Source organism: Heterocephalus glaber, unplaced genomic scaffold, assembly GCF_053883595.1.
Source record: "Heterocephalus glaber isolate CG9 unplaced genomic scaffold, H.glaber_assembly_v1.0 deba00000122, whole genome shotgun sequence".
Lineage (NCBI taxonomy): Eukaryota > Metazoa > Chordata > Mammalia > Rodentia > Bathyergidae > Heterocephalus > Heterocephalus glaber.
Window position 1 is genome coordinate 351,246 of NW_028258138.1, and position 15,410 is coordinate 366,655.

The 15,410-nt window shown below is 49.4% G+C and overlaps 1 protein-coding gene across 10 annotated transcripts in view; it reads right to left on the reverse strand.

The window, feature by feature from the left end:
* The window catches only part of Pcnt (pericentrin), a 113,330-nt gene that overhangs the window by 84,840 nt on the left and 13,080 nt on the right, over nt 1-15,410 (reverse strand). For all 10 annotated transcript variants that reach the window (XR_015449997.1, XM_087207864.1, XM_087207856.1 and 7 more), the window contains 8 exons: nt 15,096-15,151; nt 14,093-14,267; nt 13,260-13,396; nt 10,680-10,791; nt 9,536-9,779; nt 9,080-9,167; nt 4,515-4,689; nt 3,242-3,459 (listed from right to left, as the gene is read on the reverse strand). Coding sequence is in view for 9 of the 10 variants with exons in the window: in XM_087207864.1 (XP_087063990.1) it covers nt 3,242-3,459; nt 4,515-4,689; nt 9,080-9,167; nt 9,536-9,779; nt 10,680-10,791; nt 13,260-13,396; nt 14,093-14,267; nt 15,096-15,151 (1,205 nt within the window). In the remaining variant the exon portion in view is untranslated. The remainder of the gene's footprint in view (nt 1-3,241; nt 3,460-4,514; nt 4,690-9,079; nt 9,168-9,535; nt 9,780-10,679; nt 10,792-13,259; nt 13,397-14,092; nt 14,268-15,095; nt 15,152-15,410) is intronic.

Below are 15,410 nucleotides of genomic sequence, written 5' to 3' on the forward strand. Positions count from 1 at the left end.
TGCGAGGCAGGCGCCAGAACCACTGAGCTAAATCCCCAGCCCAAAAGATAGCTTCTTTAATAAATGGTGCTGGAAAAACTGGCTTTCAACATGCCGAAGACTGAAACTTAGACTCATATTTTTCACCACGCACTAACCTAAAATCTAAATGGATCAAAAATCTAAATATTATAACAGAAACACTAAATCTTCTGGAAGAGAGAATAGGTAGAACACTTGAGGACATATGAGTAGACAAGGACTTCATGAACAAAACCCAGACTGCATGGGAAATACTACAAAGAATCAACAACTGGAATCGCATCTTATTAAAAAGCTTTTGCACAGCAAGAGAAACCACCAACAGAATGAAGAGACAACCCACAGAGTGGGAAAACATTTTTTACCAGCTACTCAGATAAAGGACTATTATCTAGAATATATAAAGAATTCAAAAAAACAGACCCCCCCCCCAAATTTAAGGACCCATTGCAAAACTGGGCATCTGAAATAAAGACACTTCTCAGATAAAGAATTAGAAATAGCAAATAAATATATGAAAAAATGTCCAACACCACTGGAAATTTGAGAGATGCAAATTAAAACAACACTGAGATTCTATCTCACTCCAGAAAGAATGGCTGCTATCAAGAAATCAACCAATAACAAATGCCGAGGAGCTGTGGGGAAAAAGGAACCCTGCTCCACTGCTGGTGGGAGTGTAGACCATATCAAGTATGGATATTTCTCAAAAAACTAAAAGTAGAGCTTCCATTTGACCCAGCTATATCTCTTCTTGGTATCTTCCCAAAAGAATTAAAAGCATCATACCACAGCGATATATGCACACCCATGTTTATAGCAGCACAGTTTGTAATAGCTAAACCTTGGGAACAGCCCAAATGCCCATCACCTGATGAGTGGATAAAGATGTGGGTTCTTTTATACAATGGAGTACTACTCTGCATAAAGAAGGATGAGCTTCAGACATTTATAGCTAAATGGATGGACCTTGAGACCATACTCTTTAAGTGAAATAAATGGGACCCAGATGTTTAAATACCACATTGTTTCTCTGGTATGAGAAACTGAATGTGAAAATGACTGAGATGTATACTGGATGGTGGGAAATGGGAAGAACAAGAGAGGGAGAAAGGAAGGAAGAGACAAGAAAAAAAGTGAAAATAGAAGGAAAAAACGGAAACAAAGCTTTTGTACATAGGGAGGGGAGGGGACTTGAGGGGGGAATGTGATAAAAAAATTATTTTAATGAAAGTGAAACAAAGACCTTTTCAAATAAAAGAAAGCTTGTACAGCAGTCCTGCTCAACAAGAAATGCTGAGGAACACTCCACAGGCTGAAGGGAAACACTGCCACACACTCAGATTCCAGGAGGAAACAAGAAGAGAGAATCCCAAGACTGCTTTTCCTCTTCTTTTCAAGCACATGACTTTTCAGAGTTTATCTTATACAGCTGAACTGTGGAGTTTACAACATAGGGAGAAGTGACAGGTGAGAAAGACACAGCATGCACCAGGAAGAGGTGCCAAGTGCATGTGCAAAGATGAGACCCAGTGAATCCTAAGTGCTGAGTTCCCTCTGAGACTGAAAAGTCTGTTCTTATCCCTATAGCAGGCACTAAAAACATAATGCAAAGAAGTATAGCTTAAGTCAATAGGTATATTAAAATCAATTCCAAGAAATATCCAAATACTCCAAAAGATGTGAAAAAGGAATAGAGAACAAAAAAAGAAAAAGAGGGGACATATTGAAATTGATAGTGCATTCCAGCACTCAGGAGGCTGAAGCAGGAGGATTGGCAAGAGTTCAAGGCCAGCCTGGGGTACATAGTGAGACCTTGTCCCCAAAAGCCCCCCAAAAATAAAAATAATAAAAATAAAAATAAAAATAAAAATAAAAATAAATTGATAGTGCTGAGCATGAGGGTGCATGCCTGTAATCCTAATATTCAGGAGGCTGAGGCAGGAGGATTGTCACAAGTTCAAGGTCAGACTGAGCTACATAGCAAGACCCTGTCTCAAAATACAAAAAAATAGTAAAGTAATAGACCTAAGTCCAGATACATCATGTATACAGACTCAGCATTATAATTAAAATATAGGCATCATCAAAATGGATTAAATAACACCTAAATACAAAATTGTCTTCACTTTTAATAGAGCAAAGGTAAAATGGATAACAAAATATACATGGATACTGGTATAACCATATTAACAAAACGGAAAGGAGATTTCAAGACAAAGAATATTACAGGAGAGGAAAGGGATATTTCATTAATAAAAAGGTAAAGTTTTCAGGAAGACATTACAATCATAAATATGTACGTCCATAACAGAGCTTCAAAATACTTAAAGGAAAAATTTCAAAATTTAAGGAGAGAAATACATGAGTCCATACTCCTTTTTTAATTTATCTGATACAATGGTGACCTGAGAAATACACACATAGGCAAATATTCAAGTCACCTAGGAGACTCCGTCTTTGGTCAACAATGCCCGAAAAGGTTATGTACTGCTGACTGCGGACTGCCGGTGGCCCTCACAGCTTTCTAGAGTTCCTGTGCTCTAACTAGCTCCAAGTCTTTACCAGTGCTTTAGTTCAAAAAGTAACACCATGATCAAACAAGATCATAAAAGCTTCTTGTGCAACCCTGTTCCGATGGAGAGCAGCAAGGGGTGACAGCAAAGGTCAAGGGCACACCTGGTCTCAAGCATGAAATGGGGAACAGAATTCAGTCGACACCCACACACACGAAAGACATAAAAACATCGGTTTGTGCCGAGTCCACATACTACCAAGTAAAGACCTTCACCTGCACTGGTATAGAACACAGTCCCTTCTGTCCCCATTTCTGATAGTGTGGTGGAGACCTGATCACACAATGGCTAGAAAGGGACTCAGTGTGCAGACTGTCCACAGTTGCAAAACAATTGCCAGGAAGGGCCTGGAGAAACTGGACCTCATTTAAGACACTGGCCTGAATGTCCGAGACAGCAGAACCTCTCCCTGGAGCCCTGGGGATGCGTGCCATCTCCGAGACGGAGTCAGAACTCTCACTGGTCAGAGTGATGCTGCAAATCACCACTGGCATTTTATTGCAAAAGCCAGTTTCAAGGGTCTGGGGACAGACGTCCTCACAAGCGTGACACGTGTGGCCTGGGGCAGACCCACCTGCCTGTGCTCATGTGGACCACAAGCCTCCTGGGGGCAGGGCAGACCTCACCAAGAGGGGACTACTCACACTCTCCAGGTGCCCTCTCAGCCGGGTCTCATGCTGCAACTTCTCACGTAAGTTTCTGTTTTCCATTTTCAAGAGTTCAATTTCCTCCTTGAGTTCAGTCTGAAGGAGGGAAAGTTTAAGCTTGTGCTCAGCTTCCAAACCCAGGACTCTGGCTGTCACCTGCGCATCCATCTCCACAGCTGTGTCCTGCATACACTGGGGCTGCACCTGTGCTGGTTCTGCAGAGACAAAAAAGCAAGGAGAGCAGTTACACACGGCGGCCCAGCCCCAGGCACTGCCAGCACAACAGAGGCCTCACAGTGATGCAGCAGCAAACGGCTCAGCTGTGAAGGTCCCAGTGCTGACTTGGGACACGAGTGGGCATGGTTCTCTTGTATCCCCACTGGGGGCTTGGCCCTGCCCTGAGAACAGGCATGTGCCCTCATCTGCACAGCAGCTGCCCGCCCCAAGCAGGCTGGCCCTTCCAATCACGCATGATGTGCACCCTGCCACAGGTCAGCCGGGTGAGTCACACACACTCATCAGGTGCGCTTGTCTCTGGAGACATCAGCAAAAGGACCAGCCTGAGGTCCTAAGGCTGGACCTGGTGGTGGGTGAGATGTGGTGGGGACTGGGTCTGTGGGCTGGAGTGAGCATGAGCCAGGTCACAGGAGCAGCATGGAGTCTGGGGCCACAGTGCAACAGCTCTGGTGCAGGAAGGACAAGAACGGCGAAGGGCACGTGCATGTTGGCCCCTGATCCACAGGGGGCTGTGCTCCTCTTCCCTGGCAGTCCAGCCTGCACCATGATGTGGAGCCTGATCCGACTACCCCTAGAGGTAGAGACCTCGACCGTGGCTTCCTAACCTCCAGCACAGGATGCCCACAGGGTCTGGCGCCAGGCAGCATGAAGAGGCACTATCACCACTCTTCATGCCAGATGCCCACCCTCCTGTCAGGGTCCTCTGTACAGCACCTATGGGACCAGCTGAGCCTGGTGGGCTGGGCCTGTTGAAGCTGAGAAGGGTCCCAAGAATTTCTCCCTCCCAAAGGTGCGTGGTCCCCAATGCCTGACAACGCCTGTACCCCAGGGTGCTGTCTTAGCTGGAGAAAACCACCTGCAGACAGGACAACCAGGAGCATGCACTACCACCAGGCCAGCCCCACCCAACTCCAACCTATGCATCAGCACCTGCTCATGTCCTTGTGTGCAGGGCACCAGACCAAACCCCAGAGACCAAGCCTGTAGAACAGGTGCAGGACAAGGAACCACTGGTGGGAGATGGGCCACGTACCTTGGCTGTGCTGGTCTGAGAGGACAGCCCGGAACGGCTCCCATTCTAACACCTCAGGCCCCACGAGACCTCTGTCCGACTCATCCTCCTCACGTAGGACATGGAGGGAGGAACACAAATCTGATCCCAGCCTGTGCTTTTCCTTCGGCCCTGGTTGTAAGCACGCCACACTCCCCTAGGGAAGAACCACATAGCACACATGTGTTAAGAAGTCTAGCCCTTTGTTCATGGCCACTGCCCTGGACAGCACTTTCTGCTGTGTTCAAAGAGAATGTGAAAACCTCTCCCAATTCCCTGGGCCACAGTGGCGATCCCATGTGTACTCGCAAGACCACGGGCACATCCACTGCCTCTCCCTGTCTACGACTGGCCTGAAGAACCCACGGAAGCAGAGGCTGTAGCCTGAGGACAGGTGCCCCAGGAACAGTGTGGCCTGGGAGCCAGCACCCCTCCCCATGGTGCTAGGCTATCACAGCTCTTCTCACGGCCCCGTTTCCGCAGCACCCAACATGTTCCCTTCACCAACAGCCACTCTCAGCATCGTTGTAGGGTCCTCCTCTCCTGCCTTCAAGGTGCTCCTCAGTGTCTCCTGCCCTGCCTGGGTCTCTCCTCCATCTGGTCTCATATCTTGAGCCTGGGACTCTCTCCCAAACTCCAGACCCCTGTGACCTGCCACCCTGGCAGGCAGCACATGGGCTATGGGGGGCCAGTGGCATGAACAGACACTCGGGCAGTGGCCCCGGAGCCTGACCGAAACTCTGCCGTAGTGACACAAGCTGACTCTGCCACTGGACCTCATGCCTTGCTCTCTCCTCTCGGGCTGGCTTGCTTGTCCAGCAGCTCTGCTTGCCTCCCCTGGCCACACCCACGTGTCCATGTGTGGGCCTTTTCCCCACCAGTGCTTTAGTTCTGCTATCTGTTCCTCAGAGGACTCAAACTAGCACCACCCTGCTGCCACCCGCAGGGCTCCCCAGGTCCCTGCTGTGCTGGGAGGTCTCTGCCTACCCCAAATGCCACAGGCTCTCCTGTTGCTCTAGTCACGCCATGGGCCACAAAGACTCCCAACACCCCACCCTCTTGGGTCCCACCTCTGCAACCCCTCATTCATGCTCCCTGGCATCCTCTCTGCCATGTAATCCCCTCCACAGCCCAAGGCCAGGCTTGCTCAGATGTGAAACAAGGACATGTTTTGTGTCCCTGACAAGGAGGAAGCTCAGAATGGGTCTTTGCTTTTGAAAACAGGGCCCTCCCTACTCCAGGCTGCAGTGCACCCTTGTTGAAATGAATGAATAAGTCAAACCTCAACAGCCTCCCCAATCCCCTTGACACAGGAGGGATACTATCTTCCTTAGAAATCACCAGGGAGCTGCACCAACCTGAATGTTGAGCTTCTAATGAGCTCAAACTATCTTTAAAGCAAGACTTAAATTCTGCACTGTTGCAGAAATAAGCATCTTGATTGATGAAATGCTCTTGCTCCCATGACACTAAGAAAGGAGAGGGCTGACTCACCCTGAGAACAAAGGGCTGAGGACAAGGAAGGACAGGCCCAGATCCCTCACCCCACCCCAAAGAAAGAGACAGTCAGGCCCAACAACAGAAGTAGAAAAGGATGAACAGAGCAGGGAACGTTCACACCAAGAGCAAAATGGGCAAAGAGGTGAAAGCAATCAAAGAAATAAAAAACTCAGCCTCGTTAGTAATTAAAGATGCAGGGCCCGGGGATTTAGCTCAGTGGTTTTGCCGCCTGCTGCACAAGGGCAAGGACCCGAGTTCGATCTCTGGTACCAAAAATAATAATAATAATAATAATTAAAGATGCAAACCAGAAAATCGATGCTGGCCATCAAGCACACTTTTTTTGGATGAGGTTCTATAGGGCCAGGACAACTGAGAGAGGGCAGCAGGGCCTCAACACAGCAGCACACATGGACTGCCCATCTACAGAGAACTCACACAAAACCCACCACCTTCACCTCCACGCCTCTGGGACACGTAAATGGTAGAGACAAAAAATTAATTTATAAGCCTATAAAAAAAAGAAATAGGGGAAGAAGCCATTGATGAACTACTGCGCGCCAACTGCCAGCAGACAGAGGCACAGGAGGCTGAGATTTCTGGCATGTAGAAAAGGACCAGGAGCAGGGCACAGACAAAGGGGGCTCAGGGCAGAAGGCGGGAATAAATGGCACTCTCTCCCAGTACAGACCAGGTGACACTGGGCACAGAGAAGGTAGTGGGTGCCACGTGCCCTCCAGCCACCTCTCCTCAGGTACTTATGGGCAGCAGAATCCCCCAGCAGGAGGCAGGAGAGCCATAAGTGGAAGAGGCTGGAGACCCCTGGGTGGTGGAAGACAGACACACGCAGCCCTGTAGCCAGCACAAAGCACACCTGAGATAAACAGGGCTCCACATCAAATTCAAAGACAGGCGGCCACAGTCACCATGCCATGCAGGGAACACCACCTCTAACCCCATACAGAGCAACCTAGGCAGACAGAAAGCAGAGACACACAGGAGGCAGAAGGCTCTGAATGCTGACAGTAGTCTTCGAAGAGGTGAGCAAAAGCACCCACCCTTGACACTGGAACAAGAGGTGAGCAAAAGCACCCACCCTTGACACTGGAACAAGAGGATCTCGAGAACACAATAAAGCAAAGGGGAAAATTAAAAATGACAACACAATGAAGGGTTTATCTGAAAAACTAACAGAGAGTGGGAGAAAATGTCTCACTCAGAAAACAGAACCGAAGGAGCTGTAAGTTGAGAGAGAAAAATGTAAGAACACTGGGCCTTGTTCTGGAGATCAAGCAAGAACCTCAGAGAAGCTCCAGAAAGACAACAGAATCTGAGGGAAATGAGTGAAGTCTAAGCAATTAAACTGAAGCAAAAGGAAAGCCTGAGACTCCAAGGCCCCATTTGCTCCCAGCATGAAAAATAAGCACAGATGCACAGACAGGGTAGAGGCCTCAGACCTCAGGGAATCCAAGAGGGGACCTAAGAGCCACACAGGCAGCATTTAGAGGGACGTCACAGGGAATCATGAGACACGAAAGCAAGCTTGAATGTGCAAGGTTAAGACTGGCTCAGCCATGCTCACACATTCTACCTAAGGAACATGGCAGCAACACAAGGGAGAAGACAAACGCATGCACCACTCCCAGGCAGCAAGACCAGAGGGAAGGGAACCTGAGAATGGGAGTGCTGGGAGATCTCAGGAACCCCAAAGAGCAAGAGAGCCAGTAGAGAAGCATCCAGAGAAAACAGACATATGCAGCACAAGAGACACCACTGTGCTGGGTGCAGGCTCCACTGCTGCACCCCGTGCCACACCCTGGTCGTACCCACAAAGGCAGCTGCAGGGGCAGCACACCTGCAAAGAAAGAGGTGAAACAAAGTGGAGCTCCACACCTCATCAGAGCAAGCACAGGCCTCCCATTCACAGAGGGTACAGACAAGACCCTGAGGGATCGAGACCACCTAAGATGGGCCAAGCTGTATCATCCTCCCAAATTCACGCTACAGCCCTCATCTCAGAGCCCTACAAAGGGACTGGATTTAGAGGTGGGGTCTTTACAAGTAAGGTCATGAGGGTAGCCCATAAACTCATAGGACAGGTGTCCTTATGAGAAGAGGAGGACACACAGAGCCCAATCACATGATGACAAAGGGAGCAGACTCAGCCTGCAAGCCAAGGAGAGAGGCCTCAGGAGGGACCAGCCATGAGGCACCATGGACTCCCGTCTCCAGTCTCCAGAGGAGGAGAAAATAAGTGCCTGTGATCTAAGCCCCTACGCTGTGCAGTTGGCCCCAGCAACCCAAACCAACCAACACGCCCTCAATGACCAAGAGCAGCAGCCATTCAAGACAAAGCCGGTGTCCATGGATGTCGAATGCTTCTGCACACAGGCCCCAGGGCCAGGCTGAGGGCCATGCTGCCCAGGAAGGCAGGGCCCAGGGGCTACCAGCATTTCACCAAATGACTGTCAAGTAACCTTGGTCAACCCCAGTGCCCAGCAAATGCTCAACAGGTGTCCACTGCACTGTACATCGTCCCAGGAAGTTGTTTGGACAGTGCTATTCCACAGAGGTTAAAAATGACAGAAATCAATGGCATGGAGACCAGTTCAGGAAAGAAGAAACATGAAGGCCAGTGAAAAGAAATCCGCACAAAACTCGAGGCAGGAACAGCTCAGTCTGAGGACGGTCAGAGTCAAGTCTGACATAAGGACACAGTACAGAAGGGTGTGGGCAGAGGGGACTCGCTGACAGCCATGGCAACAGGGTACGTGGACAAGAAGGATGTGGCACCCTTCTCCTGACTGCCTGGGACCCACAGTCAGGCCAGGATGGCTGTGAAATCCGTAGAGGAATTTCTGAGATGGAAAAGCAAGAATACATGACACGTCAGTGACAAGGACGGACACGCGGATCTTACACTGTGATGGACAGCCCACTTCTAAATTAACCCTTCCTTGGATCAAAAAATCAATCAGGGCTGGGGATTTAGCACAAGGTCGAGTTTGATGTCCAGAAAAAAAAAAAAAAAAAAAAAAATCAATCACCTCCTGTTGCTCAAGTTGAAGGTTAAGTTGATCAGGATGTTCTTTTCCTTCCCTGTCAGATGTGTCTTCTAAAAATGCACAGGAAGAACTAAGAGAGAAAACAGGTTTAAAAGCTTTATATGCGCCCTTTCCCCAATGCCCATTCTACCCCAGGCCTACCACAAAGAGTACAAGCCAGGCTAAGGCATCCCTGTCAAGGACAGGATGACCCCAGGTCTGCACTTTGCTCAGCCACATCATGGCACAGAGGAGTGAGGCAGACAACAGGGTGCAACTCAGCAGGAACACACAGGACACACCAGATCCTAGGTTACCATCATCTCGTTTCCAAAGAGCATCTGGTAACACCAAATTCTACTGGTTTCCACTGGCACGAGATCATAAAATGAGATGCACTCCCACCACAAGGCACCTGCATTTCAGAAACCCATTCAAGACAACAGCTGTTTCCTTTACCTGATTTCCACAGATCCCGGGAGAGAATCTTCTTTGGCCTCCTGCAGCCGCTGCTGGAACAGGCTCAGGTCCTCTTGGTAAGTCTTCTCAGCATCTCTCAACTTATTCTCAAAATAGAGCCTCAATTGCTCCAGTTCAGACTCGTGCTGGGCTCTGTCTTGCTGCTGTTGCTGTGCAAATTCCTGCCGGAGGTGTTCCAGCTGCTCCATGTGCAGCACTCCAGCCAGGGGAGGCGGCCACGGCTCTTCAACAGGATAAAGCACTCAATCATCCACAGTGAAACATTTTCAAAACCAGGAGCTGGGGAGGCCTGTGCGGATCTGGGGACGAGCCCCAGTCCTGGAACCTGAGTTCCCCTCCTGTGCTCAGTACCTGATAGGGCCCTAAGCCAGAGCTTTCTCCGGCCAGAGCACCTGAGACAGCGCCTCACTGCAGCACAAGTGCAGGCCCAGTTGAGGCCAGCAAGGAACCAAGGGGCACTGATCCCACAGCACCCAGGAACTGGGTCCTGACACAATCCCAGCCACCCTGGAAGTGCATTCAGGGCAGCACACAGCCACCTACAGCTGGATTTCAGCTATGGGAGAGAACCTGGATAGAGAACCCAGACACACCCTCAGACTTGTGAGCTCGTAACTGTTTTTAGGCCACGTCTGTGACAATTTGCCACACAGCAACAGAAAAGCGACTACACAAGCCCTTCTGGCTCAGAAGGTGCTGCCAGCTGCCCACAGTGATTAACAGCTAATGATGTGGAAGGAGTGGGCCACTGTCCCAGAGGTTCCAGATCAGCGCTTCCTGTCTGGGTCCTCAGGTGGGGATGAACACCCAAGCGCAACAGGCCAGAGCAGCAGTAGGAGCAGCTCCGCCTCTGGCCCATCAGTCCCTCTCTCCTGTAGCCTCCAGTCAAGACAGACTGACCCCAAGGAAAGACCAGCCCACCTGCCTACCACATCTGGACACGGACAGAGCTCGGGACTGAAAGAGGTCAAATTGGGACTGGATACATGGCTCAGTGGTTCAGCACTTGCCATGCATGCACAAAGCCCTGGGTTTCACCCCCAGCACCACAAAAACAGAACAAAACAAAAACTCACACCGCCTTAGCTTTGGATGATCTGAATTTCTCACACACAGTCCTTACCATGCATTTCCTCTCTGCTGGTTTTTGCAGACTCAAGCTGGGACCACAGGCGCCTGATTTCTTCTTGTGACTGAGCCTTTAGGTCTTCATAGGATGCTTGAAGATTCTCTAACTGTGGGAAAGGAGGGCATCACATGGAGACCCCCGAGTGGTTCCCCCCAAGGCAGGGCTGCATGTTCTGTGCTGCTAGCTATGTTACCTGTCAACACCTCAGGGCCAGCATCTGACAGGTACAAGTCTGCAAGCATGCAGTCCAAGCACACCCCCCAAACCAGCAGCTCAGAAATCAGAACAGTAGCAACCAGAACAAAGCAATCACCACAGCTGACCCAAGTATGGACAAGGTCAGAGTTACTGCCACTTTTCACTATATATATATTTTTTTTTTGGTACCGGGGATCGAACTCGGATCCTTGCACTTGTGAGGCAGGCGCTGGAACCACTGAGCTAAATCCCCGGCCCCTGAGTTACTGCCACTTTAAAAGAGTTACCAAGGCATGGTGGCATGCACCTGTGGTCCCAGCTCCCCAAGAGCCTGAGAGAGGACTGCTTGAGCCTAGGAGTTTGAAGCCAGCCTACGTAACACAACAAGACCCAATCTAAAAACAAAAAGGAGCCAGGTGTGGTGGTGCACACCTGTAATCCCAGCACTCAGGAGGCAGAGGCAGGCGTATTGCTATGAGTTCCGGGCCAGCGTGGGCTACGTAATGAGTTCAAGGCCAGCCTAAACTATATACTGTAGTGAGACTCTGTCTCAAAAAACCAAACTACAACAAAACAAGACAAAAAACAGTAACTTCTGGCCTTGGCTATTTACAATAAACATCAGCATGGGCCATGCCTGGGGAGCTGCACAGCCTCCCACTCACTGCCACACTGCCACCCCAGTGCTGGTTCCACATGCGGCCCGCCCGTGAAAGGTCACACTCACAAGCCACTGCCAGGCTCAGGGATGGCTTTGGGACACTAATGAAGGGCACGCAGGGCAGTGCTGGGATTAGCCTGCAGAGTCATCTTTTGCACCCATTTTCCACGTTCTTCTGTTAAAGAAGCAGATTGCCTCTGACCCCCTGATAGGAAGCACCTTGAGAGCCCACAGACCCACACAATGAAAGATGGTGGGCTGGCCCCACCGAGGGACTGCTTCTCAGTAGTCAGGGACGATGCTACGACCAGGATTGGCAAGGAGGACCCCTGGGACAGACTGTCAGTGCCTCCCTGTGAGTGTCCCCCATGGTCAGGCCCTCCAGGATCTACCCCCCAGCAGCAACCAGAGTGGCCATTTCTAGCAGTGTCACCAACATGAGAGCTTGTCAGCACCCAATGAAAGGAGGAAAAAGGTCATTGTTTTTTCAAGTGTTATCTCATTGTACAGGACTGGTCTTTTACTTTTCCCTTCAGGAACTTGGGATTTTTCTTTCACAGTTCCCTGCACAGACCCATGTCTGTCACTGAGCAAGGATGTGACCTTCTCAATAGAGAAGTCAACAGAGAAGGCTCCAATGCAGGGCCACGGGCTGGGCCAGGAGGGCCAGGCTGAAGCATAAGCCTCTCAGTTTATCTCCTGAGGGGCGTGGCCTCTCTGGGCTCCAGCCTGCAGTGAGGGTGGCACTGGCCACTGGCCATGCTTCTGGTGGGCATCAGGACCAGACAGCGCTCACCAGCTCTATTCCTCCCATCACCAAAAGAGCCTGGCAGGATGCAGGACCATGGGAAGGGAGTATGGCCCAGCTGGGGACTGACTGCATCTTCTCAGGTCTTTAAATCTCTGTGCATACCACTACTAGCTTCAGCTTCTGTTGTGTTTTCTTCTTAATGTCTTGAAAGGACTGCTTGATTCTTAGATTCTTAGTAATAAAAGCACTTCAGGTCTCTGAATAGCATCTGGCCACATCACCTCCATTTGATATATAATATTTCACTAGAAAAGGGTATTAAAACAGCAGAAATAGGGCCAGGGATTTAGCTCAGTGGTTCCACCACCTATCTTGCAAAACACAAGGTCCTGAGTTCGATCCCCGGTACAAAAAAAAAAAAAAAAAAAAAAAGCAGAAATCATTTTGATTAACTTTTTTTTAGAAATTTACTTATTGGATTATAGTCGAAAGAATGTGGCCCTACACTTCTAGTGCTTGGAATTTTTGTACACATCTCAGAAATACTTGAAAAGAATATATACTTTCTGAGCACAAGAGAGCATAATCACTACATGACCCTCGCAGACTGTCCCTTCACAGGCTTTTTTTTTAAACCTAACATTAAAAGTTCAAACTTAGTACTTCGGTTTTAGCAAACAATAGAATACAAAGTGGTCCAGTTCCAAAATCTCTTAAAACTTCTCTAATACATCAACTATTTAAAAATAAGTAAGCTCAGATGGCACAATGGCACACATCTGTAATCCCAGCACTCTGGGAGGCCAAAACATGAGAAGCACAAATTCAAGCCCAGCCGGGCAACACAGCCAGATCCTGCCTCAAAATAAAAGAGCTGAGGATGTAGATCAGTGTGAAGACCCCGGTTCAATTTCCAGTACCAGAATAAACACATAAGCAAGCAAGCAAGCAAACTCTTTCTTACCTCCAGCTGCTTTTCCTTTTCCTTTTCTCTGAACTTCAACTCCAAGTTTTCTAAATACTGGCAGTGCTCCAACTGCAGATCCTCGCGTACCTTCCTGACTGCTGCCTGATGCTGAGCCTCCAGGCTCTTCAGTGACACTGGAAAGCAGCACAGTTCCACCTGGTTTAAAACAGATAACACTTCCTCCCCGCAGCCACACTGGACAGTGCATTGCCACTTGACGGCTACAGCTCACATGCGGGTCACTGTCTGCCCCTCCCTCACATGTTGATGGTGTGTCACACCACAGGCACAGCCAGAAGAGCACAGCTGAGCCACAGCCAGTGGGCTCTGTCCAGACCTCATCTCAACACTGCCCTGCTATCCCCCAGTGAAGAGGCAGAGAGGCCACAGCAACATGCAGACAGCATCACCTGACCACAAGGGTCACTACGGGGCACACAGCACCAGAGAATTGGAAGCAAGCGATCCCATGCCACTGTTTCAGGAGTAATTCAAGAACCAAACATGTAAAAGACATCTTTGAAACAAAGGTCAAGGGGCGGGGGATTTAGCTCAGTGGTTCCGTCGCCTGCCTCACAAGCACAAGGTCCCAAGTTTGATCCCCAGTACCCAAAAAAAAAAAAAAAGAGAGACCTATGAAACAAGGGTCAAGAAGGTTTAGGGACTCTGAGAAGCCTGCAGCCAACATGGAGGGCCCAGCCTGTCTCCCAAGGTTTTTCCAGCACTCAGTTAAAAAGGTTGAAAAGCACAGTGGGAGCTAGAAGGTCTTTGTTCCGGAATCACACAGAAATGCACAGCCCCTTCCAGACCTACTCAAGTTAAATGCTCACCTTCAGCCTCAGTTTTGTCTTGAAAAACCTTCTCCAACTCAGCTCTCTGTTCTGCCAATTCTTTCTGAAACTGGTTTTGCAAATCCTCCATTTCTGACTGGTGCCTTGCAGATAATTCTTTGCGGAGATTTTCCAAGCATAACTCTCTTTCAGATTCCCAGTCTTGCTTTAGGGTCTAATTTAAGAGAAAGAGTATAGTCAACGGTTGGTTATCTATTGTAAGGAAATTTTAATCTGTCAAGATCAAGAGTGGGCAGTCATGGCTCCTGGACTGAACTGCCACTATGGGAAAAAGACTTGATGGCCAGTCAGTCCATCCACCCACTGCTGAAAAGACAGCAGAGAAGCATCCACAAGCAAGCAGCCAAAGAAAGGGGGAGGCCACTTGTTGCTCTAACCAGCCTCTAAATGCAAAGTACATCCAACAGCCACTCTCAAAGGCTCACAAAGCCAGCTACTTAAAAGACCCAGAGGCCAATGGTAACTTTGCCAACCTCTGTCCAGGGGCTGGGTTCTGTTCCACGCATGTTGACAAACAGGTCTCCACTCTCCAGGTCGGAGAGGTAGGATGCTGAAGCATGAACCTCTAGCCCCAGACTGACCGCTGGACCCAGCCAATACACCTGACTCAGGAGGCGCATCCACTGACTGGAGCTGGGGGCCACCTACCCCACCACACAATCACTTTGGATGTCCAGGAACATCCACCCCACCCCACTCAGACACCCTAGCTACATCCACCTCCCACTACTGAACAGTCCCTGAGGACAGGCAGCATCCAGAACCCAGTGTGCAGCACTTCACATTCTAGAAACCAATAGGAAACAAGTCTGCTGGCAAACACAGCCTTGCCAACAAAAAGAACAACTCATCTTCCACCAACATATCCCAATACCTTCCACCAGAATTTACTTGTGACAAAGTGGGGGACAGGCAAGTGAGAAGTGAAGACAGAGGAAAACAATGTACCCACAGAACTCCAGTTCTAATCAGGTGTACATACCTCTATCATCTGGGCATTTTTGTCCACTTCTGATTGTAACTTCTCCTTCAGCTCAGCTGCAAAACAAACATAGCAAGCCATTCAGACTGCCAACCCACAACCTTCTCCACATGTCCATCACCCAGGAGACAAGGCAGGTCTGGCATCTGCTGGCCGCTCTGTGGATACTTGCCAGTGCTAACAGGGCGGCAAGATGTCTGCTTTAAGAAATAAACTATATCCCGGCCAAAACAAGGGGCACCAAGGTTTCTGGCCACACAGGACCTCCCAGAAGAGCAGGAGTGATCAGTTCCTAGGGTGTCCATCACCGAAACC